The sequence below is a fragment of the Lissotriton helveticus genome, chromosome 5_2, assembly GCF_964261635.1.
Source record: "Lissotriton helveticus chromosome 5_2, aLisHel1.1, whole genome shotgun sequence".
Classification (NCBI taxonomy): domain Eukaryota; kingdom Metazoa; phylum Chordata; class Amphibia; order Caudata; family Salamandridae; genus Lissotriton; species Lissotriton helveticus.
In genome coordinates, this window is record NC_136066.1 from 13,283,807 (window position 1) to 13,310,899 (window position 27,093).

Here is a 27,093-nt window from a genome sequence, read left to right on the forward strand (position 1 = left end):
GGCCAGCACTCCTGCAGACAAGCATTGAAACAGATTGAGGCCTTCACCAACCTGGACACGCAGGGCGGTACAGAGGCCGATGTCAAGGCAAGGATCGGCAAAGCCAGGGCTGCCTTCATTCAGCCTAAGAAGATCCGGAGCTCCAAGGAGCTAACGCTGCAAACCAAGAGCAGGCGTTTTAACACCAACATAAAATCAGTCCTTCTGTATGGAGCAGAAACTCAGAGGAGAACGGTGACCACCACCAACAAATGCCAGACCTACATCGACACCTGTCCGAAGAAAATCCTCCAACTACGCAGGCCAAACACCATTAGCAACAACAACGATAGCAGCAGACTTCCCAACGCCCTGCTCATGAAGAAATCATGAAAAGACACTAGGGCTGGATATGTCACCCCCTCCGCAAGCCCACGTCAAAGCCCACCAGGTAAGTCCTGACCTGGAACTGTCAAGGGAAAAGAAAAAGAGAAAGGCCAAGAAGAAACACCCGGCACCGAGGCCTCAGGCTGACTGCAAAGAGACGGGTTTCAATTGAGGTCAAATTGAAAGAAAACCCAGGACGGAGGCGGGTGGAGAGTCCTGGTTGATGGCCGATAACCTAGGAGGGGTAGTAGGCATAAGTAAGTATTTCCACATTTCTTTTCAAGTTTTTCTCCACTGAGAAAACCTTTTCCTTGTAGAGAAACCCCTTCCTTCAACTCCCCTCCACCTTTGGAGAAATCCCACTCCTCTTACGTCCTTTAAGAGTGTTACTCCGACCATTCGCCGGAGTCAATCTCCGACCACTCGTGTGTAGGGAAAGGGTGGGTCAAAGATTGTGAATGTTCACAAACATACATGTTTTCGGGTCTTCTCACACCTACTGGGGTACCATGCACTATTCTGACCATTTGCATCACCTCCCTTGAGACTTGTTAGTGCACATTTCGCTGACTCATTGTGAACAAACATGCAGAAGTGAATCCTTGACACCCACCAAGATTCCCATCATGAATTCATAGCAGGCATAAAAGAAGGCATCATCAGTCCTAATCAAGTTTATGGCCAAACAATGCCTTTTTGCCCTCTTCCTTTAGTGGGGCACGGAGAGAAATCGGGAGGAGCAGGGGGTTCAGGGAGACTATTTAAAACAGAAGCAATCAAAATAGGTGGTGTCTTACCTGCAGTAGTTTGGGGGGACCATTCCGTAAACATGAACCTGATCACAAAGATCCATTGCAATCCCCATTGTGAACCAACCGGTGCTCAGCCAGGAGCGGGACTTCTCCCTGAGAACAGGAGGGTAGGGAGGAGGAAACCAGGAGAGAGGAGAAGGAAGGAGGAAAACAATGAAGAAGGGAGGAGGAAACCAGGAAAGAGGAGAAGGAAAGAGGAAAACAAGGAAGAAGGGAGGAGGAAACCAGGAGAGAGGAGAAGGAAGGAGGAAAACAAGGAAGAAGGGAGGAGGAAACCAGGAGAGAGGAGAAGGAAAGAGGAAAACAAGGAAGAAGGGAGGAGGAAACCAGGAGAGAGGAGAAGGAAAGAGGAAAAGAAGGAAGAAGGGAGGAGGAAACCAGGAGAGGAGACAGAAGGAGGAAACCAGGAGAGAGGAGAAGGAAGGAGGAAAACAAGGAAGAAGGGAGGAGGATACCAGGAGAGAGGAGAAGGAAAGAGGAAAACAAGGAAGAAGGGAGGAGGAAACCAGGAGAGAGGAGAAGGAAAGAGGAAAACAAGGAAGAAGGGAGGAGGAAAACAGGAGAGGAGACAGAAGGAGGAAACCAGTAGAGAGGAGAAGGAAGGAGGAAAACAGGAGAGAGGAGACAGAAGGAGGAAACCAGGAGAGAGGAGAAGGAAGGAGGAAAACAGGAGAGAGGAGAAGGAAGGAGGAAAACAGGAGAGAGGAGACAGAAGGAGGAAACCAGGAGAGAGGAGAAGGAAGGAGGAAAACAAGGAAGAAGGGAGGAGGAAACCAGGAGAGAGGAGAAGGAAAGAGGAAAACAAGGAAGAAGGGAGGAGGAAACCAGGAGAGGAGACAGATGGAGGAAACCAGGAGAGATGAGAAGGAAAGAGGAAAACAAGGAAGAAGGGAGGAGGAAACCAGGAGAGAGGAGAAGGAAGGAGGAAAACAGGAGAGAGGAGACAGAAGGAGGAAACCAGGAGAGATGAGAAGGAAGGAGGAAAACAAGGAAGAAGGGAGGAGGATACCAGGAGAGGAGACAGAAGGAGGAAACCAGTAGAGAGGAGAAGGAAGGAGGAAAACAAGGAAGAAGGGAGGGGGAAACCAAGAGAGAGGAGAAGGAAGGAGGAAACCAGGAGAGAGGAGAAGGAAAGAGGAAAACAAGGAAGAAGGGAGGAGGAAACCAGGAGAGGAGACAGAAGGAGGAAACCAGGAGAGAGGAGAAGGAAGGAGGAAAACAGGAGAGAGGAGACAGAAGGAGGAAACCAGTAGAGAGGAGAAGGAAGGAGGAAAACAAGGAAGAAGGGAGGAGGAAACCAGGAGAGAGGAGAAGGAAAGAGGAAAACAAGGAAGAAGGGAGGAGGAAACCAGGAGAGATGAGAAGGAAGGAGGAAAACAAGGAAGAAGGGAGGAGGAAACCAGGAGAGAGGAGAAGGAAGGAGGAAATCAGGGAAGAAGGGAGGAGGAAACCAGGAGAGAGGAGAAGGAAGGAGGAAAACAAGGAAGAAGGGAGGAGGATACCAGGAGAGGAGACAGAAGGAGGAAACCAGGAGAGAGGAGACAGAAGGAGGAAACCAAGAGAGAGGAGAAGGAAGGAGGAAACCAGGAGAGAGGAAAAGGAAGGAGGAATCCAAGGAAGAAGGGAGGAGGAAACCAGGAGAGAGGAGAAGGAAGGAGGAAATCAGGGAAGAAGGGAGGAGGAAACCAGGAGAGAGGAGAAGGAAGGAGGAAACCAAGGAGAGAGGAGAGGGAAGGGGGAAACCAGGAGAAAAGGGAGAGAAAAAACCCATGATAACACATGTAGCACAGGGCCTCCGACAGCACGTCACGCCTCTGAGCACCCGCTACCCTGACGTAGCACAGGACTGCTGATAGCACGCCACGCCTCTGAGCACCCCCTCCCCCCCACCCTAACACATGTAGCCCAGGGCCTCCGATAGCACATCACACCTCTGAGCACCCCTCACCCTGACGCATGTAGCACAGGGACACCTAAAGCATGTCACGCCTTCGAGCACTCGCTCCGCACCCTGACGCATGTAGTACATCATACCTCTGATTCCAAAAATCACAGAAAGATGTGTAGCGAAACAACAACTGCAGCACTGATACAGCCCTGCTGCAAGTGATTAACGATGCGCTGCATGTACTCGATTTGGGGGAGTCTTGTCTTCTGATTCTTCTTGACCTCTCTGCAGCCTTTGACAGTGTCAATCCCTACACCCTCCTCAACACTCTTCAACAGAGAATGGGTTTGGAAGGAACAGTCCTCAAATGGTTTGCCTCATTTCTCTCGGACAGATCCCAAATGATCAAGATTGCGAACAGCCTCTCGTCTCCACTGGTGGTTGGTCAAGTCGTCCCTCGAGGTTCTATCTTCGCACCCACTTTGTTCAATCTCCATTTGGAACCATTGGGGAACCTCCTAAGCAAATCTGGGTTCCCCTACCATCTCTATGGGGACAACACTCAAATCTACCTTACGGTGTCCTCCGCCCAAGATATCTCAAACTCTACTCTCAAATCCATTCAAAACTGGATGTCAACACATCAACTCATTCTGAATCCCTCCAAAACTGAATTCCTCCTCCTCTCCTCCTCACTCTCTCCTCCTCCTGTTCAATCTTGGATGGATCAGATGAATCTACTAAACAATAAACCCATCATTGTCGACAGTGCAAAATCCCTTGGTGTCAAACTTGACAAAAGGCTCAATCTACTCTCCCACATCAATTCCATGGCAAAGAATGCACGATACCAACTGCCCCTTCTCTGGGGGATTCAACGTTTCTTTCTGGAGCAAGACCTAAAAACTTTGGTCCAATCTCTGGATCTCTATAGACTGGACTATTGCAATTCTCTTCTTGCTGGCCTCCCCAAATCCCACCTTTCCCCTCTTGAATCCGTTCTCCATTCAGCAGCTCTTTTGTCTTTGGAGCCAAAAGAAGTGATCACATCACACCCATTTTGTCTTCTCTTCGATGTCTCCCCATTGAGGCAAGATCAATCTACAAGACCGTCTGTATCACCCTCAAAGCCTTGCACACCTCCTCCCCTCGATACTTGGTGAATAAAGTGCACATTTCTGGAGGCTCAAGAACTTCACGTAATGCAAGAAAATTACTGCTAGAGCCCCCCACCTTCAAAAGAGAAAGCACCCCATTGCGGTGGGAATCTGGAACTCGCTTCCTCCATTGCTCCGTGCCACCGCCTCTACCCGGACTTTTAAAACTGACCTTAAATCCCTTCTCCTCCAAAGACACTTCCAGAATTAATACACCCCTTTTCATGTCCCTCAAGGAAGTTCTTTCATTATTGTAAATTTGTAATCTATGCCTGTACAATCTTCATCCTATTGTGTTTTTTGTGTTTTTTATGTGACTGCCATCTATTGTTTTATTTTACATTTTCTTGTTTCTCGTTTGTGTCTGTAATGTGTAAATATGCAATATTATCCTCATGAAATGTACTTGGTACTAATGCGAAGCACTCTGACACCTTCGGGTAAAGTCTGTGCTATATAAAAATGCATAACATAAATAAAAACAAGGCCTCTGACAGCACGTCACGCCTCATAGCACCATCCTGACACATGTAGCACAGGGCCTCTGACAGCACGTCACGCCTCATAGCACCATCCTGACACATGTAGCACAGGGCCTCTGATAGCACGTCACGCCTCATAGCACCATCCTGACACATGTAGCACAGGGCCTCTGATAGCACGTCACGCCTCATAGCACCATCCTGACACATGTAGCACAGGGCCTCTGATAGCACGTCACGCCTCATAGCATCATCCTGACGCATGTAGCACAGGGCCTCTGATAGCACGTCACGCCTCTGAGCATCCCCCATCCTGACACATGTAGCACAGGGCCTCTGATAGCACGTCACGCCTCATAGCACCATCCTGACGCATGTAGCACAGGGCCTCTGATAGCACGTCACGCCTCATAGCATCATCCTGACGCATGTAGCACAGGGCCTCTGATAGCACGTCACGCCTCTGAGCATCCCCCATCCTGACACATGTAGCACAGGGCCTCTGATAGCACGTCACGCCTCATAGCACCATCCTGACACATGTAGCACAGGGCCTCTGATAGCACGTCACGCCTCCTAGCACCATCCTGACACATGTAGCACTGGGCCTCTGATAGCACGTCACGCCTCCTAGCACCATCCTGACACATGTAGCACAGGGCCTCTGATAGCACGTCACGCCTCATAGCACCGTCCTGACGCATGTAGCACAGGGCCTTCGATACCACGTCACGCCTCATAGCACCATCCTGACGCATGTAGCACAGGGCCTTCGATAGCACGTCACGCCTCATAGCACCATCCTGACGCATGTAGCACAGGGCCTTCGATAGCACGTCACGCCTCATAGCACCATCCTGACACATGTAGCACAGGGCCTCTGATAGCATGTCACGCCTCATAGCACCATCCTGACGCATGTAGCACAGGGCCTCTGATAGCATGTCACGCCTCATAGCACCATCCTGACGCATGTAGCACAGGGCCTCTGATAGCATGTCACGCCTCATAGCACCATCCTGACGCATGTAGCACAGGGCCTTCGATAGCACGTCACGCCTCATAGCATCATCCTGACACATGTAGCACAGGGCCTCTGATAGCACGTCACGCCTCATAGCATCATCCTGACGCATGTAGCACAGGGCCTCCGATAGCACGTCACGCCTCTGAGCATCCCCCATCCTGACACATGTAGCACTGGGCCTCTGATAGCACGTCACGCCTCATAGCACTATCCTGACACATGTAGCACAGGGCCTCTGATAGCATGTCACGCCTCATAGCACCCCCCACACTGACGCATGTAGCACAGGGCACATCACGTAGCATGTCACGTAGCCCCTTCCCCCCCACCCTCTAAGGAGCTGGTTCCTGCATCTCAACGCACGCTGCCAGCTTTGAAACGCACCTGTCCTTCCCGGTCTCTCCACGGAATAGGTCGTCAAAGCTCTTCATCTTGCCTGGGGAGATGATGAAGGCTGCCACGTTGGTGAAGCTGGCAGTGGCATGGCGGATGATCTGCAGCAGGCTGCCCTTGCTCTCCTTCTGCATCTTGTTGGGGGGTCCCCAGAAGATGAGGGTGGTCTCCTGGGACTTGTTCAGGAACTCCTGGGGCCTCCGGAGCACCCTGTAAACACTGGAGTGGGCCACCACGCGGAAGGTGGTCTTGCTGCCAACGTCCGGCTCGTAGGCCGTGGTTGGCGCGTCGTTCATGCGGATCGTGCATTCTGATTGGTCAATCGTTGAGCCCAGGTGGCTGCCTATCAGGTGACTGGAGCTGGTGATGACGACACAGCGCTGGCAGTGAGTGTGCAGGCTCTGAGGGGAGACGTACAAGAGAGTGAGGTCCCTCCACGGTGCCCACCCTGCCCCCTTCCCACTGATCCATTCTGTGGCACCCCAGCTGCTCCTACGTGCCATGCACAGCTTTCCCCAAAGCATGCCACCTGCTCCTGTGTGCCACGCACAGCTTTCCTCAAGGCATGCCACCTGCCCCTGCTTGCCACGCACAGCTTTCCTCAAACCATGCCACCTGCCCTTGCGTGCCACACACAGCTTTCCTCAAAGCATGCCACCTGTACCTTTCATACAGTGCCAATGTCTCCTCTCAACGTGGCATTGTCCCCATGCCATCACTGTGCCAGCAGCGTTCTTGCCAGTGTGCCACCATAGACCTCGCCAAGTGTACCTCCCACAGCGTGCCACGTGTACACCCCACAGTGAGTCAGGTGTACACCCCACAGTGTGCCACATGTACACCAAACAGAAAGCCACGTGTACACCCCACAGCGTGCCACGTGTACACCCCACAGTGAGTCAGGTGTACACCCCACAGTGTGCCACATGTACACCAAACAGCGAGCCACGTGTACACCCCACAGCGTGCCACGTGTACACCCCACAGTGAGTCACGTGTACACCCCACAGTATGCCATGTGTACACCCCACAGTGTGCCACGTGTACACCCCACAGCGTGCCAGGTGTACACCCCACAGTGAGCCACGTGTACACCCCACAGCATCCCACGTGTACACCCCACAGTGAGTCAGGTGTACACCCCACAGTGTGCCACATGTACACCAAACAGGGAGCCACGTGTACACCCCACAGCGTGCCACGTGTACACCCCACAGTGAGTCACGTGTACACCCCACAGTATGCCATGTGTACACCCCACAGTGTGCCACGTGTACACCCCACAGCATGCCAGGTGTACACCCCACAGTGAGTTACGTGTACAACCAACAGTGTGCCACGTGTACAGACCACAATGTGCAATGTGTACACCCCACAGTGTGCCATGTGTACACCCCACAGTGAGTCACGTGTACACCCCACAGTGTGCCACATGTACACCCCACAGTGAGTCACGTGTACACCCCAAAGTGTGCCACGTGTACACCAAACAGCAAACCACATGTATACCACAGTGTGTCACGTGTACACCACACAGTGTGCCACGTGTACACCCCACAGTGTGCCACGTGTACACCCCACAGTGAGTCACGTGTACACCCCACAGTGTGCCATGTGTACACCCCACAGCGTGCCATTTGTACACCCCACAGTGTGCCACGTGTACACCCCACAGGGAGTCACGTGTACACCCCACAGCATACCATTTGTACACCCCACAGTGTGCTACGTGTACACCCCACAGTGAGTCACGTGTACACCCCACAGTATGCCATGTGTACACCCCACAGCGTGCCATTTGTACACCCTACAGCGTGCCATTTGTACACCCCACAGCGTGCCATTTGTACACCCCACAGCGTGCCACGTGTACACCCCACAGTGAGTCACGTGTACACCCCACAGTGTGACATGTGTACACCCCACAGTGTGACATGTGTACACCCCACAGTGAGTCATGTGTACACCCCACAGTGTGCCACATGTACACCAAACAGCGAATCACATGTACACCACAGTGTGTCACGTGCACACCACACATCGTGCCACGTGTACACCCCACAGTGAGTCACGTTTATACCCCACAGCAAGTCACTTGTGCCCTTCCCAGTGTGCCAGACCAGGTGCACCTTCCCCATGGTCTGTTACCTGTGGCCTCCCTAGTGAGCCACAAACACTTGTCCCATAGTGAGTTATTTCATCACTCCCCAGTGTGTCACATGACCCCTCCCCGTGTCAAATTACCCCTTCCCAGTGTGTCACATGACCCCCTCCTGAGTGTGCCACACGACCCCTCCCCCGTGTGTCACATGATCCCCTTCCAGTGTGTTACATGATCCCCTTCCTGTGTTTCACATGACCCCCTCCTGAATGGGTCACATGATCCCCCTCCAGTGGGTCCCGTGACCCCTCCCCAGTGTCTCCCATGACCCCTCCCCAGTGTCTCCCATGACCCCTCCCCAGTGTCTCCCATGACCCCTCCCCAGTGTCTCCCATGACCCCTCCCCAGTGTCTCCCATGACCCCTCCCCAGTGTCTCCCATGACCCCTCCCCAGTGTCTCCCATGACCCCTCCCCAGTGTCTCCCATGACCCCTCCCCAGTGTCTCCCATGACCCCTCCCCAGTGGGTTAAATAACAACTGGCTGAGTTTTTACTCTGGATTGATCTCTGTGACCCTCACCTCAAATTCACTCTGAATACGAGCAAAGAGAGGATTGAATTCCTGGCCATTTGGATACAGGTTGCTGATCATATCATAGCGGTGTCACTGAACCCCAAACCCACCGCACGTCACACCCTTCTTCACTATCAAAGTTACCATCCGCGGTGTCAGAAAGACAGCATACCCTTCAGTCAGTTCCTCCGCATCCGGAGGAACGGTACCACCATTACTGAGTACAACACGCATGCGGAACGTCTCAAGCATAAATTACTCAATCGAGGTTATTCCAACGAGTAATTAGAGACGCCTTCAAGAGGGCAAAATACTATAATCGTGAATCACTGTTTCAAGGTAAGACCAATTCAGAGGGAGACAAATTGTCAGTATTATCAGACATTCCAATGTCAACAATAAATTGCGCCTGATAATCACTTCTAATTGGCATATCCTTAACTGTGGACAGGGTACCACCCTTCCCAGACCCGTGTTTGCGTTTCGTCACAACAAAAATCTACGCACCTCCCTGGTTATATCTACCTGCACTCTAGGATCGGTTTGTTCAAAAATCCATTACGGGTAAGAACCCGGTGACAGGGACCCATAAATGTGGCAACTGCCATGCTTGCAGTGTTGCCATCGTCACTGATGTACTCCAGTGGGGAAACCAAAAATTCCCGTTTAAACAAATGAACAACTGTAAGACCGGCAATGTTATCTACCCAATTCTCTGTCCCTGCAACCTGGGATATGTAGGGGAAACTGGCAGAGAATTCAGAGTCAGATTTAGCGAACACAAGTCCGCGATCAAGAACGGACGTACTGGAGCACCCCTGGTTGAACATTGGAACTTGCTTGGCCGTTTGGAAGCCGACCTCAAATGCTTATCCTTGAGAGAGTTACTAACACCAGCTCTGGCAATAGGGATGCCATTAGGCGCAAAAGGGAAGTCTTTTGGATTTTTACCCTCCAAACAGTAAACAAGCACTCAATGATCATCTCCCTTGGGAGAATGCCCTTTTATGATTGGACCCCTGTAACTCTACCTTTGTACCCTGATATTCCTTTGCCCATTAACTCCCGATACTGGCAGTTACCTAGGAGCATTGTTGCTCCCCGAGTATCCGTCATGTTATTATTTTTTCCTATTTTTGCTATCCCGGTTTACCTAGCGCTGTTGGGGGCGTTGTGGAGATTAGGCAAGCTATTGCCCAGAGTCGCAGAGTGGGATCCATGATTGGAATAGGCACCGAGGAGAGAATTATCAGATCCGAGGAAATTGAGCCCGAGACCCGCCGAGGCGGGAATTGAACCCTGGTCCCGGCCAGACCTCTGCATCAGGGTCTGCCGCTCTAACCATTGAGCCACGCTTCTCCACATATTGTGTCCTGTGACCCCTCCCCAGTGTGTCACATGACCCCTCCCCAGTGTGACCAATGACCCCCCCAAGTGTGTCCCATGACCCCTCCCCAGTGTGTTCCGTGACCCCTCCCCAGTGTGTCCTGTGACTCCTACCCAGTGTGTCCCGTGACCCCTCCCCAGTGTGTCCAGTGACCCCTCCACAGTGTCCCGTGACCCCTCTCCAGTGTGCCCGTGACCCTTCCCCAGTGTGTCCCATGACCCCTCCCCAGTGTGTCCCATGACCCCTCCCCAGTGTCCCATGACTTCTCCCCAGTGTGTCACATGATCCCCCTCCCCAGTGTCTCCCATGACCCCTCCCCAGTGTCCCGTGACCCCTCCCCAGTGTGTTCTGTGACCCCTCCCCAGTGTGTTCTGTGACCCCTCCCCAGTGTGTCCGTGACCCCTCCTCAGTGTGCCCCGTGAGCCCTCCCCAGTGTGTCCTGTTACCCCCTCCAGTGTGTCCTGTGACCCCCCAGTGTGCCCCGCGACCCCTCCCCAGTGTGTCCCGTGACCCCTCCCCAGTGTGTCCCATGACCCCTCTCCAGTGTATTCCGTGACTCCTCCCCAGTGTGTCCCGTGACTCCTCCCCAGTGTGTCCCTTGACCCCTCCCCAGTGTCCCTTGACCCCTCTCCAGTGTGTCCCACGACCCCTCCCCAGTGTGACCCGTGACCCCTCTCCACTGTGACCCATGACCCTTCTCCATTGTGTTCCGTGACCCCTCCCCAGTGTGTTCTGTGACCCCTCCCCAGTGTATCCATGACCCCTCCCCAGTGTCCCTTGACCCCTCCCCAGTGTATCCTGTGACCCCTTCCAGTGTGTCCTGTGACCCCTTCCAGTGTGTCCTGTGACCCCCTCCCCAGTGTGACCCATGACCCCTCTCCAGTGTGTCCCTTGATCCCGCTCCAGTGTGTCCCGTGACCCCTCCCCACTGTGCCCTATGACCTCTCCCCACTGTGACCCATGACCCCTCCCCAGTGTGTCCCGTGACCTCGCCCCAGTGTGTCCATGACCCCTTCACAGTGTGTCCGTGACCCCTCCCCAGTGTCTCATGACCCCTCCCCAGTGTGTCACATGACCCCTCCCCAGTGTGTCCCGTGACCCCTCCAGTGTGTCCCGTGACCCCTCCTCAGTGTGTCACATGACCCCTCCCCAGTGTGTCCCGTGACCCCTCCCCAGTGTCCCACTTGTAGCGTTTAATTTTATTTGTATTTATATATTTATTTTATTTTTTAAAGGTTTTATATAGCGCTGGCTAGACCCGGAGGAATCAGAGCGCTTTACACGAGGAACAATAATGTTGCAATTACATCAGTTAAAAGTTACATAATTAACAAGAAAAGCATTTAAAGAACAAAGGGGACAAGGTGAATGGAAGGGTAAGGGGATAGGGTAAAGGGGTGGGAGGAAGATAGGACGTAGAGACGAGGGGAAAATCTGCCCTGGTCCGGCTGGGTAGGTGACGGCAGAGGGGGGGGTGGGGGTGGGAGGGGGAGCCCACAACCCATCTCCTCTTTAGCTATTTGTTAGTTCCACCGGGCATCAGCCAAATCGCTAGATCTCCACAGTCCGGGGTAAGTTCGTACCAAGTCCTGATGTGTAGGCAGGTTAGGGGATAGGTTCAAGGTCTGTTCAATGTCCAATTGTTGTCCCAGGGAAGTAAAACAACGTGTAGGGGACCACTATGGAAGCCATCTTGGGGTCAGGCAGGGGACTGTACTGTACACTGATGGCCATCCTAAGGTCAGGCATCTGGCAGTTAAAGTCAATATCCAGGACAGCGGCCTCCAGAAAATAACAAATCCAGCGTGCACACACATCACACGCACAGACATGCACAAGCACACACAAATGTGAGCACACACTTTCATATGCACACTGACGCACACAGACAAGCACATAGACAGAAAACATCCAAGAACACAAGCACACATAAAATCCCATGCTCTAATACAAAAAGACCCAAATACATGCACACGCAAACACCATCACATGCACAGACATGCACAAGCACAAACAAATGCGCTCGCTCTCTTACACACGCAGACACGCGCATACAGAAACTATCAAAAAAACACAAGCACACATACAAACACATGCTCCATAACAAAAATACCCAAGGAAATACACAAATACATGCACACACACACACACCATCACAGGCACAGACATGTACAAGCACACAACAAAAGTGTGCAATCACTCTCATACTCGAACAGAAGGCGCACATACAGAAACATCCACACGTACAAGCACACATACACTTCCAAGCTCTAATACAAAAACATTCAAAAACATGCGAGTGATGCCCCGCACACACCTGGTTCCCATGCACGGGCAGGTACCCGCTCTTGGCTGGCACTCTCCTGAAGTTTGGCTTGTGGCGCGACTTCACCTTCAGGGACTGGTACTGGAAGCTCTCGCCGCCATTGTTGGAGCTGTAGAGTATCAGGAAGGTGATCAGCGTGAAGAGCAGGAGAAAGATGGCGGTCTGCTGGCCCTGGGGGTGCAAGAAGAGAGGGTCAGCGCTCTAGTCTCAAAGGAAGGGCCCTGTCTGCTGGCCCTGGGGGTGCAAGAAGAGAGGGTGAGTGCTCTAGTCTCAAAGGAAGGGCCCTGTCTGCTGGCCCTGGGGGTGCATGAGAGAGGGTGAGCGCTCTAGTCTTCAAGGAAGGGCCCTGTCTGCTGGCCCTGGGTGTGCAAGAGAGAGCGTCAGCGCTCTAGTCTTCAAGGAAGGGCCCTGTCTGCTGGCCCTGGGGGTGCAAGAAGAGAGGGTGAGCACTCTAGTCTTCAAGGAAGGGCCCTGTCTGCTGGCCCTGGGGGTGCAAGAGAGAGCGTCAGCGCTCTAGTCTTCAAGGAAGGGCCCTGTCTGCTGCCCCTGAGGGATGCAAAGAAGAGAGGGTCAGCGCTCTAGTCTTCAAGGAAGGGCCCTGTCTGCTGGCCCTGGGGGTGCAAGAGAGAGCGTCAGCGCTCTAGTCTTCAAGGAAGGGCCCTGTCTGCTGGCCCTGGGGTGCAAGAAGAGAGGGTCAGCGCTCTAGTCTCAAAGGAAGGGCCCTGTCTGCTGCCCCTGAGGGATGCAAAGAAGAGAGGGTCAGCGCTCTAGTCTTCAAGGAAGGGCCCTGTCTGCTGGCCCTGAGGGATGAAAAGAAGATATGGTCAGCGCTCTAATCTCAAAGGAAGGGCCCTGTCTGCTGGCCCTGGGGGGGAAAGAAGAGAGGGTCAGCGCTCTAGTCTCAAAGGAAGGGCCCTGTCTGCTGCCCCTGAGGGATGCAAAGAAGAGAGGGTCAGCGCTCTAGTCTTCAAGGAAGGGCCCTGTCTGCTGCCCCTGAGGGATTCAAGAAGAGATGTTCAGCGCTCTAGTCTTCAAGGAAGGGCCTCTATGCTGGCCCTGGGGGTGCAAGAAGAGAGGGTCAACGCTCTAGTCTTAAAGGAAGGGCCCTGTCGTCTGGCCCTGCGAGATGCAAAGAAGAGAGCGTGAGCGCTCCAGTCTTCAAGGAAGGGCCCTGTCTGCTGGCCCTAAGGTATCCAAAGAAGAGAGGGTCAGCGCTCTAGTCTTCAAGGAAGGGCCCTGTCTGCTGGCCCTGGGGGTGCAAGAAGAGAGGGTCAGCGCTCTAGTCTCAAAGGAAGGGCCCTGTCTGCTACCACGGGGGAAGCAAGAAGAGAGGGTCAGCGCTCTAGTCTCAAAGGACAGGGCCTGTCTGCTGGCCCTGGGGGTGCAAGAAGAGAGGGTGAGCGCTCTAGTCTTCAAGGAAGTGCCCTGTCTGCTGGCCTTGGGGGTGCAAGAGAGAGCGTCAGCGCTCTAGTCTTAAAGGAAGGGCCCTGTCTGCTGGCCCTGGGGGTGCAAGAAGAGAGGGTCAGCGCTCTAGTCTTCAAGGAAGGGCCTCTATGCTGGCCCTGGGGGTGCAAGAAGAGAGGGTCAACGCTCTAGTCTCAAAGGAAGGGCCCTGTCTGCTGGCCCTGAGGGATCCAAAGAAGAGAGGGTCAGCGCTCTAGTCTCACAGAAGGGCCCTGTCTGCTGCCCCTGAGGGATGCAAAGAAGAGAGGGTGAGTGCTCTAGTCTCAAAGGAAGGGCCCTGTCTGCTGGCCCTGGGGGTGCAAGAGAGAGCGTCAGCGCTCTAGTCTTCAAGGAAGGGCCCTGTCGGCTGCCCCTGAGGGATCCAAAGAAGAGAGGGTGAGCGCTCTAGTCTTCAATGAAGGGCCCTGTCTGCTGGCCCTGGGGTGCAAGAGAGAGGGTCAGCGCTCTAGTCTTCAAGGAAGGGCCCTGTCTGCTACCCCTGAGGGATCCAAAGAAGAGAGGGTCAGCTCTCTAGTCTTCAAAGAAGGGCCTCTCTGCTGCCCCTGAGGGAGGCAAAGAAGAGAGGGTCAGCGCTCTAGTCTTCAAGGAAGGGCCTCTCTGCTGGCCCTGGGGTGCAAGAAGAGAGGGTCAGCGCTCTAGTCTTCAAGGAAGGGCCCTGTCTGCTGGCCCTGGGGGTGCAAGAGAGAGGGTCAGCGCTCTAGTCTTCAAGGAAGGGCCCTGTCTGCTGGCCCTGGGGGTGCAAGAGAGAGGGTCAGCGCTCTAGTCTTCAAGGAAGGGCCCTGTCTGCTGGCCCTGGGGGTGCAAGAGAGAGGGTCAGCGCTCCAGTGTTCAAGGAAGGGCCCTGTCTGCTGCCCCTGTGGGAGGCAAAGAAGAGAGGGTCAGCGCTCTAGTCTTCAAAGAAGGGCCTCTCTGCTGCCCCTGAGGGAGGCAAAGAAGAGATGGTCAGCGCTCTAGTCTTCAAGGAAGGGCCTCTCTGCTGGCCCTGGGGGTGCAAGAGAGAGGGTCAGCGCTCTAGTCTTCAAGGAAGGGCCCTGTCTGCTGGCCCTGGGGGTGCAAGAGAGAGGATGAGCGCTCTAGTCTTCAAGGAAGGGCCCTGTCTGCTGCCCCTGAGGGAGGCAAAGAAGAGAGGGTCAGCGCTCTAGTCTTCAAAGAAGGGCCTCTCTGCTGCCCCTGAGGGAGGCAAAGAAGAGAGGGTCAGCGCTCTAGTGTTCAAGGAAGGGCCCTGTCTGCTGCCCCTGAGGGAGGCAAAGAAGAGAGGGTCAGCGCTCTAGTCTTCAAGGAAGGGCCCTGTCTGCTGGCCCTGGGGGTGCAAGAGAGAGGGTCAGCGCTCTAGTCTTCAAGGAAGGGCCCTGTCTGCTGGCCCTGGGGGTGCAAGAGAGAGGGTCAGCGCTCTAGTCTTCAAGGAAGGGCCCTGTCTGCTGGCCCTGGGGGTGCAAGAGAGAGGGTCAGCGCTCCAGTGTTCAAGGAAGGGCCCTGTCTGCTGCCCCTGTGGGAGGCAAAGAAGAGAGGGTCAGCGCTCTAGTCTTCAAAGAAGGGCCTCTCTGCTGCCCCTGAGGGAGGCAAAGAAGAGATGGTCAGCGCTCTAGTCTTCAAGGAAGGGCCTCTCTGCTGGCCCTGGGGGTGCAAGAGAGAGGGTCAGCGCTCTAGTCTTCAAGGAAGGGCCCTGTCTGCTGGCCCTGGGGGTGCAAGAGAGAGGATGAGCGCTCTAGTCTTCAAGGAAGGGCCCTGTCTGCTGCCCCTGAGGGAGGCAAAGAAGAGAGGGTCAGCGCTCTAGTCTTCAAAGAAGGGCCTCTCTGCTGCCCCTGAGGGAGGCAAAGAAGAGAGGGTCAGCGCTCTAGTGTTCAAGGAAGGGCCTCTCTGCTGGCCCTGGGGGTGCAAGAGAGAGCGTCAGCGCTCTAGTCTTCAAGGAAGGGCCCTGTCTGCTGCCCCTGAGGGATGCAAAGAAGAGAGGGTCAGCGCTCTAGTCTCAAAGGAAGGACCCTGTCTGCTACCATGGGGGTGCAAGAAGAGAGGGTCAGCGCTCTAGTCTTCAAGGAAGGGCCCTGTCTGCTGGCCCTGGGGTGCAAGAGAGAGGGTGAGCGCTCAAGTCTTCAAGGAAGGGCCCTGTCTGCTGGCCCTGGGGGTGCAAGAGAGAGCGTCAGCGCTCTAGTCTCAAAGGAAGGGCCCTGTCTGCTGCCCCTGGGGGAGCAAGAAGAGAGGGTGAGCGCTCTAGTCTTCAAGGAAGGGCCCTGTCTGCTGGCCCTGGGGGTGCAAGAGAGAGCGTCAGCGCTCTAGTCTTCAAGGAAGGGCCCTGTCTGCTGCTGGGGATAGATCTGACCGGAAATGTCTGCACCCTCGAGTGGTGATTACTGCTGACATCTGGAGATTTGATTAGGTGGAAGATAATTTAATGTTCCAGATCGACATTTTAACCTCTTGCATGCTCCTGACAAGGTGAGCTCGTCATGTATAATGGGGATTTGGGTCCTGCAGCACAGGACGGGAAAAGCCTTAGCAGCCAAGTGGTTAAATATGCATGCATGTATGAGCATGTCAGATCTGTCTGATGTCTGGTGGTCCGCTACCAGAGATGGAAAGGAGCAAACAAGGGAGTCTACAGCTGACTTCAGGGAGCCCTCTCTCCAGTCTACAGCCCACCGCAGTGAGAGACGCCATGGTATTCACATTCCTACACTCTTCCTGTCACACAGAGCAGCACCCACACAGGAACCCAGTGAGGCCTCGGCCAGGTAAGAGGTGGCACCTATGGGCACCTATGGGCCCCTATGGGCACCTATGGGCACCAGGAGGAGCTCAGAACTCACCAGGGTCCCTCCGGGCTCCTTCTTCCAGGTCACATTTCTCTTCTTGGGCAGCTCTTTCTTTCCACTCATTTCTTCACTCCTGCCTCACACTCACTATGAGGCGTTCATCCTTCCAAGGCAGAAAACTGAAACGTAATGGAGAACAAGAGTGCGTTGTCAATGTCACAGACAGAGGAGCAACAGGAGGCTCAAGGACACTTCACTGAGTGCAGTGTGTGCCACTCATACCTCACTAACACCTGCACCACTCATACCTCACTAACACTGAGACCACTCATACCTCACTAACACTCGCGCCACTCATACCTCACTAACACTCGCACCACTCATACCTCACTAACACCTGCACCACTCATACCTCACTAACACCTGCACCACTCATACCTCACTAACACCTGCACCACTCATACCTCACTAACACTGAGACCACTCATACCTCACTAACACTGAGACCACTCATACCTCACTGACACCTGCACCACTCATACCTCACTAACACTCGCACCACTCAGACCTCACTAACACCTGCACCACTCATGCCTCACTAACACTCGCACCACTTATACCTCACTGACACTAGCACCACTCATCCCTCACTAACACTGAGACCCCTCATACCTCACTAACACTGAGACCACTCATACCTCACTAACACTCGCGCCACTCATACCTCACTAACACTGAGACCACTCATACCTCACTAACACCCGCACCACTCAGACCTCACTAACACTCGCAACACTCTTACCTCACTAACACCTGCACCACTCCTACCTCACTAATACCTGCACCACTCATACCTCACTAACACTGAGACCACTCATACCTCACTAACACCTGCACCACACATACCTCACTAAGACTGAGACCACTCGTACCTCACTAACACCTGCACCACTCATACCTCGCTGACACCTGCACCACTCATACCTCACTAACACTTGCACCACTCATACCTCACTAACACCTGCACCACTCATACCTCAATAACACCTCCACCACTCATACCTCGCTAACACTTGCACCACTCATACGACACTAACACCTGCACCACTCATACCTCACTAACACTTGCACCACTCATACCTCACTAACACTCGCTCCACTCATACCTCACTAACACGGAGACCACTCATACCTCACTAACACTGAGACCACTCATACCTCACTAACACCTGCACCACTCATACCTCACTAACACTTGCACCACTCATACCTCACTAACACTCGCTCCACTCATACCTCACTAACACCTGCACCACTCATACCTCACTAACACTTGCACCACTCATACCTCACTAACACTCGCTCCACTCATACCTCACTAACACTGAGACCACTCATACCTCACTAACACTGAGACCACTCATACCTCACTAACACCTGCACCACTCATACCTCACTAACACTTGCACCACTCATACCTCACTAACACTCGCTCCACTCATACCTCACTGACACCTGCACCACTCATACCTCACTAACACTGAGACCACTCATACCTCACTAACACTGAGACCACTCATACCTCACTAACACTGGGACCACTCATACCTCACTAACACTTGCGCCACTCATACCTCACTAACACTGAGACCACTCATACCTCACTAACACCTGCACCACTCATACCTCACTAACACCTGCACCACTCATACCTCACTAACACTCGCTCCACTCATACCTCACTGACACCTGCACCACTCATACCTCACTAACACTGAGACCACTCATACCTCACTAACACTGAGACCACTCATACCTCACTAACACTCGCGCCACTCATACCTCACTAACACCTGCACCACTCATACCTCACTAACACCTGCACCACTCATACCTCACTAACACATACACCACTCTTACCTCACTAACACCTGCACTGCTCATACCTCACTAACACTCGCGCCACTCATACCTCACTCACACCTGCACCACTCATACCTCACTAACACCTGCACCACTCATACCTCACTCACACCTGCACCACTCATACCTCACTAACACCTGCACCACTCATACCTCACTAACACATACACCACTCTTACCTCACTAACACATACACCACTCTTACCTCACTAACACCTGCACTGCTCATACCTCACTAACACTCGCGCCACTCATACCTCACTAACACTCGCGCCGCTCATACCTCACTAACACCTGCACCGCTCATACCTCACTAACACATACACCACTCTTACCTCACTAACACCTGCACTGCTCATACCTCACTAACACTCGCACCACTCATACCTCACTAACACTCGAGCCACTCATACCTCACTAACACTGAGAACACTCATACCTCACTAACACCCGCACCACTCATACCTCACTAACACCTGCACCACTCATACCTCACTAACACTAGCACCACTCATACCTCACTAACACTCAGACCACTCAGACCTCACTAACACCTGCAGCACTCAGACCTCACTAACACTGAGACCACTCATACCTCACTAACACCTGCACCACTCATACCTCACTAACACTCGCGCCACTCATACCTCACTCACACCTGCACCACTCATACCTCACTAACACCTGCACCACTCATACCTCACTCACACCTGCACCACTCATACCTCACTAACACATACACCACTCTTACCTCACTAACACCTGCACTGCTCATACCTCACTAACACTCGTGCCACTCATACCTCACTAACACCCGCACCACTCATACCTCACTAACACCTGCACCACTCATACCTCACTAACACTAGCACCACTCATACCTCACTAACACTGAGACCACTCATACCTCACTAACACCTGCACCACTCAGACCTCACTAACACATACACCACTCTTACCTCACTAACACTCGTGCCACTCATACCTCACTAACACCCGCACCACTCATACCTCACTAACACCCGCACCACTCATACCTCACTAACACCTGCACCACTCAGACCTCACTAACACCTGCACCACTCAGACCTCACTAACACATACACCACTCTTACCTCACTAACACTCGCGCCACTCATACCTCACTAACACCCGCACCACTCATACCTCACTAACACCCACACCACTCATACCTCACTAACACCTGCACCACTCAGACCTCACTAACACATACACCACTCATACCTCACTAACACTCGCTCCACTCAGACCTCACTAACACTCGCGCCACTCATACCTCACTAACACTTGCAACACTCTTACCTCACTAACACTGAGACCACTCATACCTCACTAACACTGAGACCACTCATACCTCACTAACACTCGCTCCACTCAGACCTCACTAACACTCGCGCCACTCATACCTCACTAACACTGAGACCACTCATACCTCACTAACACTCGCGCCACTCATACCTCACTAACACTTGCAACACTCTTACCTCACTAACACTGAGACCACTCATACCTCACTAACACTGAGACCACTCATACCTCACTAACACTCGCTCCACTCAGACCTCACTAACACTCGCGCCACTCATACCTCACCAACACTGAGACCACTCATACCTCACTAACACTCGCGCCACTCATACCTCACTAACACTTGCAACACTCTTACCTCAATAACACTGAGACCACTCATACCTCACTAACACTCGCTCCACTCATACCTCACTAACACTGAGACCACTCATACCTCACTAACACTCGCTCCACTCAGACCTCACTAACACCTGCACCACTCATACCTCACTAACACTGAGACCACTCATACCTCACTAACACTCGCGCCACTCATACCTCACTAACACTGAGACCACTCATACCTCACTAACACTTGCGCCACTCAGACCTCACTAACACCTGCACCACTCATACCTCACTAACACTGAGACCACTCATACCTCACTAACACTCGCGCCACTCATACCTCACTAACACTGAGACCACTCATACCTCACTAACACTCGCGCTACTCATACCTCACTAACACCTCCACCGCTCATACCTCACTAACACTCGCGCCACTCATACCTCACTAACACTCGCGCCACTCATACCTCACTAACACTGAGACCACTCATACCTCACTAACACTGAGACCACTCATACCTCACTAACACCTGCACCACTCATACCTCACTAACACTTGCACCACTCATACCTCACTAACACTCGCTCCACTCATACCTCACTGACACCTGCACCACTCATACCTCACTAACACTGAGACCACTCATACCTCACTAACACTGAGACCACTCATACCTCACTAACACTGGGACCACTCATACCTCACTAACACTTGCGCCACTCATACCTCACTAACACTGAGACCACTCATACCTCACTAACACCTGCACCACTCATACCTCACTAACACCTGCACCACTCATACCTCACTAACACTCGCTCCACTCATACCTCACTGACACCTGCACCACTCATACCTCACTAAACACTGAGACCACTCATACCTCACTAACACTGAGACCACTCATACCTCACTAACACTCGCGCCACTCATACCTCACTAACACCTGCACCACTCATACCTCACTAACACCTGCACCACTCATACCTCACTAACACATACACCACTCTTACCTCACTAACACCTGCACTGCTCATACCTCACTAACACTCGCGCCACTCATACCTCACTCACACCTGCACCACTCATACCTCACTAACACCTGCACCACTCATACCTCACTCACACCTGCACCACTCATACCTCACTAACACCTGCACCACTCATACCTCACTAACACATACACCACTCTTACCTCACTAACACCTGCACTGCTCATACCTCACTAACACTCGCGCCACTCATACCTCACTAACACTCGCGCCACTCATACCTCACTAACACCTGCACCGCTCATACCTCACTAACACATACACCACTCTTACCTCACTAACACCTGCACTGCTCATACCTCACTAACACTCGCACCACTCATACCTCACTAACACTCGAGCCACTCATACCTCACTAACACTGAGAACACTCATACCTCACTAACACCCGCACCACTCATACCTCACTAACACCTGCACCACTCATACCTCACTAACACTAGCACCACTCATACCTCACTAACACTCAGACCACTCAGACCTCACTAACACCTGCAGCACTCAGACCTCACTAACACTGAGACCACTCATACCTCACTAACACCTGCACCACTCATACCTCACTAACACTCGCGCCACTCATACCTCACTCACACCTGCACCACTCATACCTCACTAACACCTGCACCACTCATACCTCACTCACACCTGCACCACTCATACCTCACTAACACATACACCACTCTTACCTCACTAACACCTGCACTGCTCATACCTCACTAACACTCGTGCCACTCATACCTCACTAACACCCGCACCACTCATACCTCACTAACACCTGCACCACTCATACCTCACTAACACTAGCACCACTCATACCTCACTAACACTGAGACCACTCATACCTCACTAACACCTGCACCACTCAGACCTCACTAACACATACACCACTCTTACCTCACTAACACTCGTGCCACTCATACCTCACTAACACCCGCACCACTCATACCTCACTAACACCCGCACCACTCATACCTCACTAACACCTGCACCACTCAGACCTCACTAACACCTGCACCACTCAGACCTCACTAACACATACACCACTCTTACCTCACTAACACTCGCGCCACTCATACCTCACTAACACCCGCACCACTCATACCTCACTAACACCCACACCACTCATACCTCACTAACACCTGCACCACTCAGACCTCACTAACACATACACCACTCATACCTCACTAACACTCGCTCCACTCAGACCTCACTAACACTCGCGCCACTCATACCTCACTAACACTTGCAACACTCTTACCTCACTAACACTGAGACCACTCATACCTCACTAACACTGAGACCACTCATACCTCACTAACACTCGCTCCACTCAGACCTCACTAACACTCGCGCCACTCATACCTCACTAACACTGAGACCACTCATACCTCACTAACACTCGCGCCACTCATACCTCACTAACACTTGCAACACTCTTACCTCACTAACACTGAGACCACTCATACCTCACTAACACTGAGACCACTCATACCTCACTAACACTCGCTCCACTCAGACCTCACTAACACTCGCGCCACTCATACCTCACTAACACTGAGACCACTCATACCTCACTAACACTCGCGCCACTCATACCTCACTAACACTTGCAACACTCTTACCTCAATAACACTGAGACCACTCATACCTCACTAACACTCGCTCCACTCATACCTCACTAACACTGAGACCACTCATACCTCACTAACACTCGCTCCACTCAGACCTCACTAACACCTGCACCACTCATACCTCACTAACACTGAGACCACTCATACCTCACTAACACTCGCGCCACTCATACCTCACTAACACTGAGACCACTCATACCTCACTAACACTTGCGCCACTCAGACCTCACTAACACCTGCACCACTCATACCTCACTAACACTGAGACCACTCATACCTCACTAACACTCGCGCCACTCATACCTCACTAAGACTGAGACCACTCATACCTCACTAACACTCGCGCTACTCATACCTCACTAACACCTCCACCACTCATACCTCACTAACACTCGCGCCACTCATACCTCACTAACACTCGCGCCACTCATACCTCACTAACACTGAGACCACTCATACCTCACTAACACCTCCACCACTCATACCTCACTAACACTCGCGCCACTCATACCTCACTAACACTCGCGCCACTCATACCTCACTAACACTGAGACCACTCATACCTCACTAACACTCGCGCCACTCATACCTCACTAACACTTGCAACACTCTTACCTCACTAACACTGAGACCACTCATACCTCACTAACACTCGCTCCACTCATACCTCACTAACACTGAGACCACTCATACCTCACTAACACTCGCTCCACTCAGACCTCACTAACACCTGCACCACTCATACCTCACTAATACTCGCGCCACTCATACGTCACTCACACCTGCACCACTCATACCTCACTAACACCTGCACCACTCATACCTCACTAACACTCAGACCACTCAGACCTCACTAACACCTGCAGCACTCAGACCTCACTAACACTCGCGCCACTCATACCTCACTCACACCTGCACCACTCATACCTCACTAACACCTGCACCACTCATACCTCACTCACACCTGCACCACTCATACCTCACTAACACCTGCACCACTCATACCTCACTAACACATACACCACTCTTACCTCACTAACACCTGCACTGCTCATACATCACTAACACTCGCGCCACTCATACCTCACTAACACTCGCGCCACTCATACCTCACTAACACCTGCACCGCTCATACCTCACTAACACATACACCACTCTTACCTCCCTAACACCTGCACTGCTCATACCTCACTAACACTCGCGCCACTCATACCTCACTAACACCCGCACCACTCATACCTCACTAACACCTGCACCACTCATACCTCACTAACACTAGCACCACTCATACCTCACTAACACTGAGACCACTCATACCTCACAAACACCTGCACCACTCAGACCTCACTAACACATACACCACTCTTACCTCACTAACACTCGTGCCACTCATACCTCACTAACACCCGCACCACTCATACCTCACTAACACCCGCACCACTCATACCTCACTAACACCTGCACCACTCAGACCTCACTAACACCTGCACCACTCAGACCTCACTAACACATACACCACTCTTACCTCACTAACACTCGCGCCACTCATACCTCACTAACACCCGCACCACTCATACCTCACTAACACCCGCACCACTCATACCTCACTAACACCTGCACCACTCAGACCTCACTAACACATACACCACTCTTACCTCACTAACACTCGCGCCACTCATACCTCACTAACACCTGCACCACTCATACCTCACTAACACCTGCACCACTCAGACCTCACTAACACCTGCACCACTCAGACCTCACTAACACATACACCACTCTTACCTCACTAACACTCGCGCCACTCATACCTCACTAACACCCGCACCACTCATACCTCACTAACACCTGCACCACTCAGACCTCACTAACACATACACCACTCTTACCTCACTAACTCTCGCGCCACTCATACCTCACTAACACCCGCACCACTCATACCTCACTAACACCTGCACCACTCATACCTCACTAACACCTGCACACTCAGACCTCACTAACACCTGCACCACTCAGACCTCACTAACACATACACCACTCTTACCTCACTAACACTCGCGCCACTCATACCTCACTAACACTGAGACCACTCATACCTCACTAACACCTCCACCACTCATACCTCACTAACACTCGCGCCACTCATACCTCACTAACACTCGCACCACTCATACCTCACTAACACCTCCAGCACTCATACCTCACTAACACTCGCGCCACTCATACCTCACTAACACTTGCGCCACTCATACCTCACTAACATTGAGACCACTCATACCTCACTAACACTCGCTCCACTCATACCTCACTAACACTCGCGCCACTCATACCTCACTAACACTGAGACCACTCATACCTCACTAACACTCGCGCCACTCATACCTCACTAACACTTGCAACACTCTTACCTCACTAACACTGAGACCACTCATACCTCACTAACACTGAGACCACTCATACCTCACTAACACTGAGACCACGCATACCTCACTAACACTCGCTCCACTCAGACCTCACTAACACTCGCGCCACTCATACCTCACTAACACTTGCAACACTCTTACCTCACTAACACTGAGACCACTCATACCTCACTAACACTCGCGCCACTCATACCTCACTAACACTGAGACCACTCATACCTCACTAACACCTGCACCACTCATACCTCACTAACACATACACCACTCTTACCTCACTAACACCTGCACTGCTCATACCTCACTAACACTCGCGCCACTCATACCTCACTAACACTCGCGCCACTCATACCTCACTAACACCTGCACCGCTCATACCTCACTAACACATACACCACTCTTACCTCACTAACACCTGCACTGCTCATACCTCACTAACACTCGCACCACTCATACCTCACTAACACTCGAGCCACTCATACCTCACTAACACTGAGAACACTCATACCTCACTAACACCCGCACCACTCATACCTCACTAACACCTGCACCACTCATACCTCACTAACACTAGCACCACTCATACCTCACTAACACTCAGACCACTCAGACCTCACTAACACCTGCAGCACTCAGACCTCACTAACACTGAGACCACTCATACCTCACTAACACCTGCACCACTCATACCTCACTAACACTCGCGCCACTCATACCTCACTCACACCTGCACCACTCATACCTCACTAACACCTGCACCACTCATACCTCACTCACACCTGCACCACTCATACCTCACTAACACATACACCACTCTTACCTCACTAACACCTGCACTGCTCATACCTCACTAACACTCGTGCCACTCATACCTCACTAACACCCGCACCACTCATACCTCACTAACACCTGCACCACTCATACCTCACTAACACTAGCACCACTCATACCTCACTAACACTGAGACCACTCATACCTCACTAACACCTGCACCACTCAGACCTCACTAACACATACACCACTCTTACCTCACTAACACTCGTGCCACTCATACCTCACTAACACCCGCACCACTCATACCTCACTAACACCCGCACCACTCATACCTCACTAACACCTGCACCACTCAGACCTCACTAACACCTGCACCACTCAGACCTCACTAACACATACACCACTCTTACCTCACTAACACTCGCGCCACTCATACCTCACTAACACCCGCACCACTCATACCTCACTAACACCCACACCACTCATACCTCACTAACACCTGCACCACTCAGACCTCACTAACACATACACCACTCATACCTCACTAACACTCGCTCCACTCAGACCTCACTAACACTCGCGCCACTCATACCTCACTAACACTTGCAACACTCTTACCTCACTAACACTGAGACCACTCATACCTCACTAACACTGAGACCACTCATACCTCACTAACACTCGCTCCACTCAGACCTCACTAACACTCGCGCCACTCATACCTCACTAACACTGAGACCACTCATACCTCACTAACACTCGCGCCACTCATACCTCACTAACACTTGCAACACTCTTACCTCACTAACACTGAGACCACTCATACCTCACTAACACTGAGACCACTCATACCTCACTAACACTCGCTCCACTCAGACCTCACTAACACTCGCGCCACTC

General features: G+C 52.5%; 1 protein-coding gene across 4 annotated transcripts in view; it reads right to left on the minus strand.

Moving 5' to 3' along the window:
• The window catches only part of ST6GALNAC6 (ST6 N-acetylgalactosaminide alpha-2,6-sialyltransferase 6), a 65,359-nt gene that overhangs the window by 28,758 nt on the left and 9,508 nt on the right, over positions 1-27,093 (minus strand). For 3 of the 4 annotated variants that reach the window (XM_078646670.1, XM_078646669.1, XM_078646671.1), the window contains exons 3-6: positions 16,782-16,906; positions 12,505-12,684; positions 6,117-6,526; positions 1,164-1,271 (exon numbers count right to left, since the gene is read on the minus strand). In XM_078646670.1, coding sequence (XP_078502796.1) covers positions 1,164-1,271; positions 6,117-6,526; positions 12,505-12,684; positions 16,782-16,850 — 767 coding nt within the window. In that variant the 5' untranslated portion in view covers positions 16,851-16,906. The remainder of the gene's footprint in view (positions 1-1,163; positions 1,272-6,116; positions 6,527-12,504; positions 12,685-16,781; positions 16,907-27,093) is intronic. The other variant, XM_078646672.1, reaches the window with a different exon arrangement.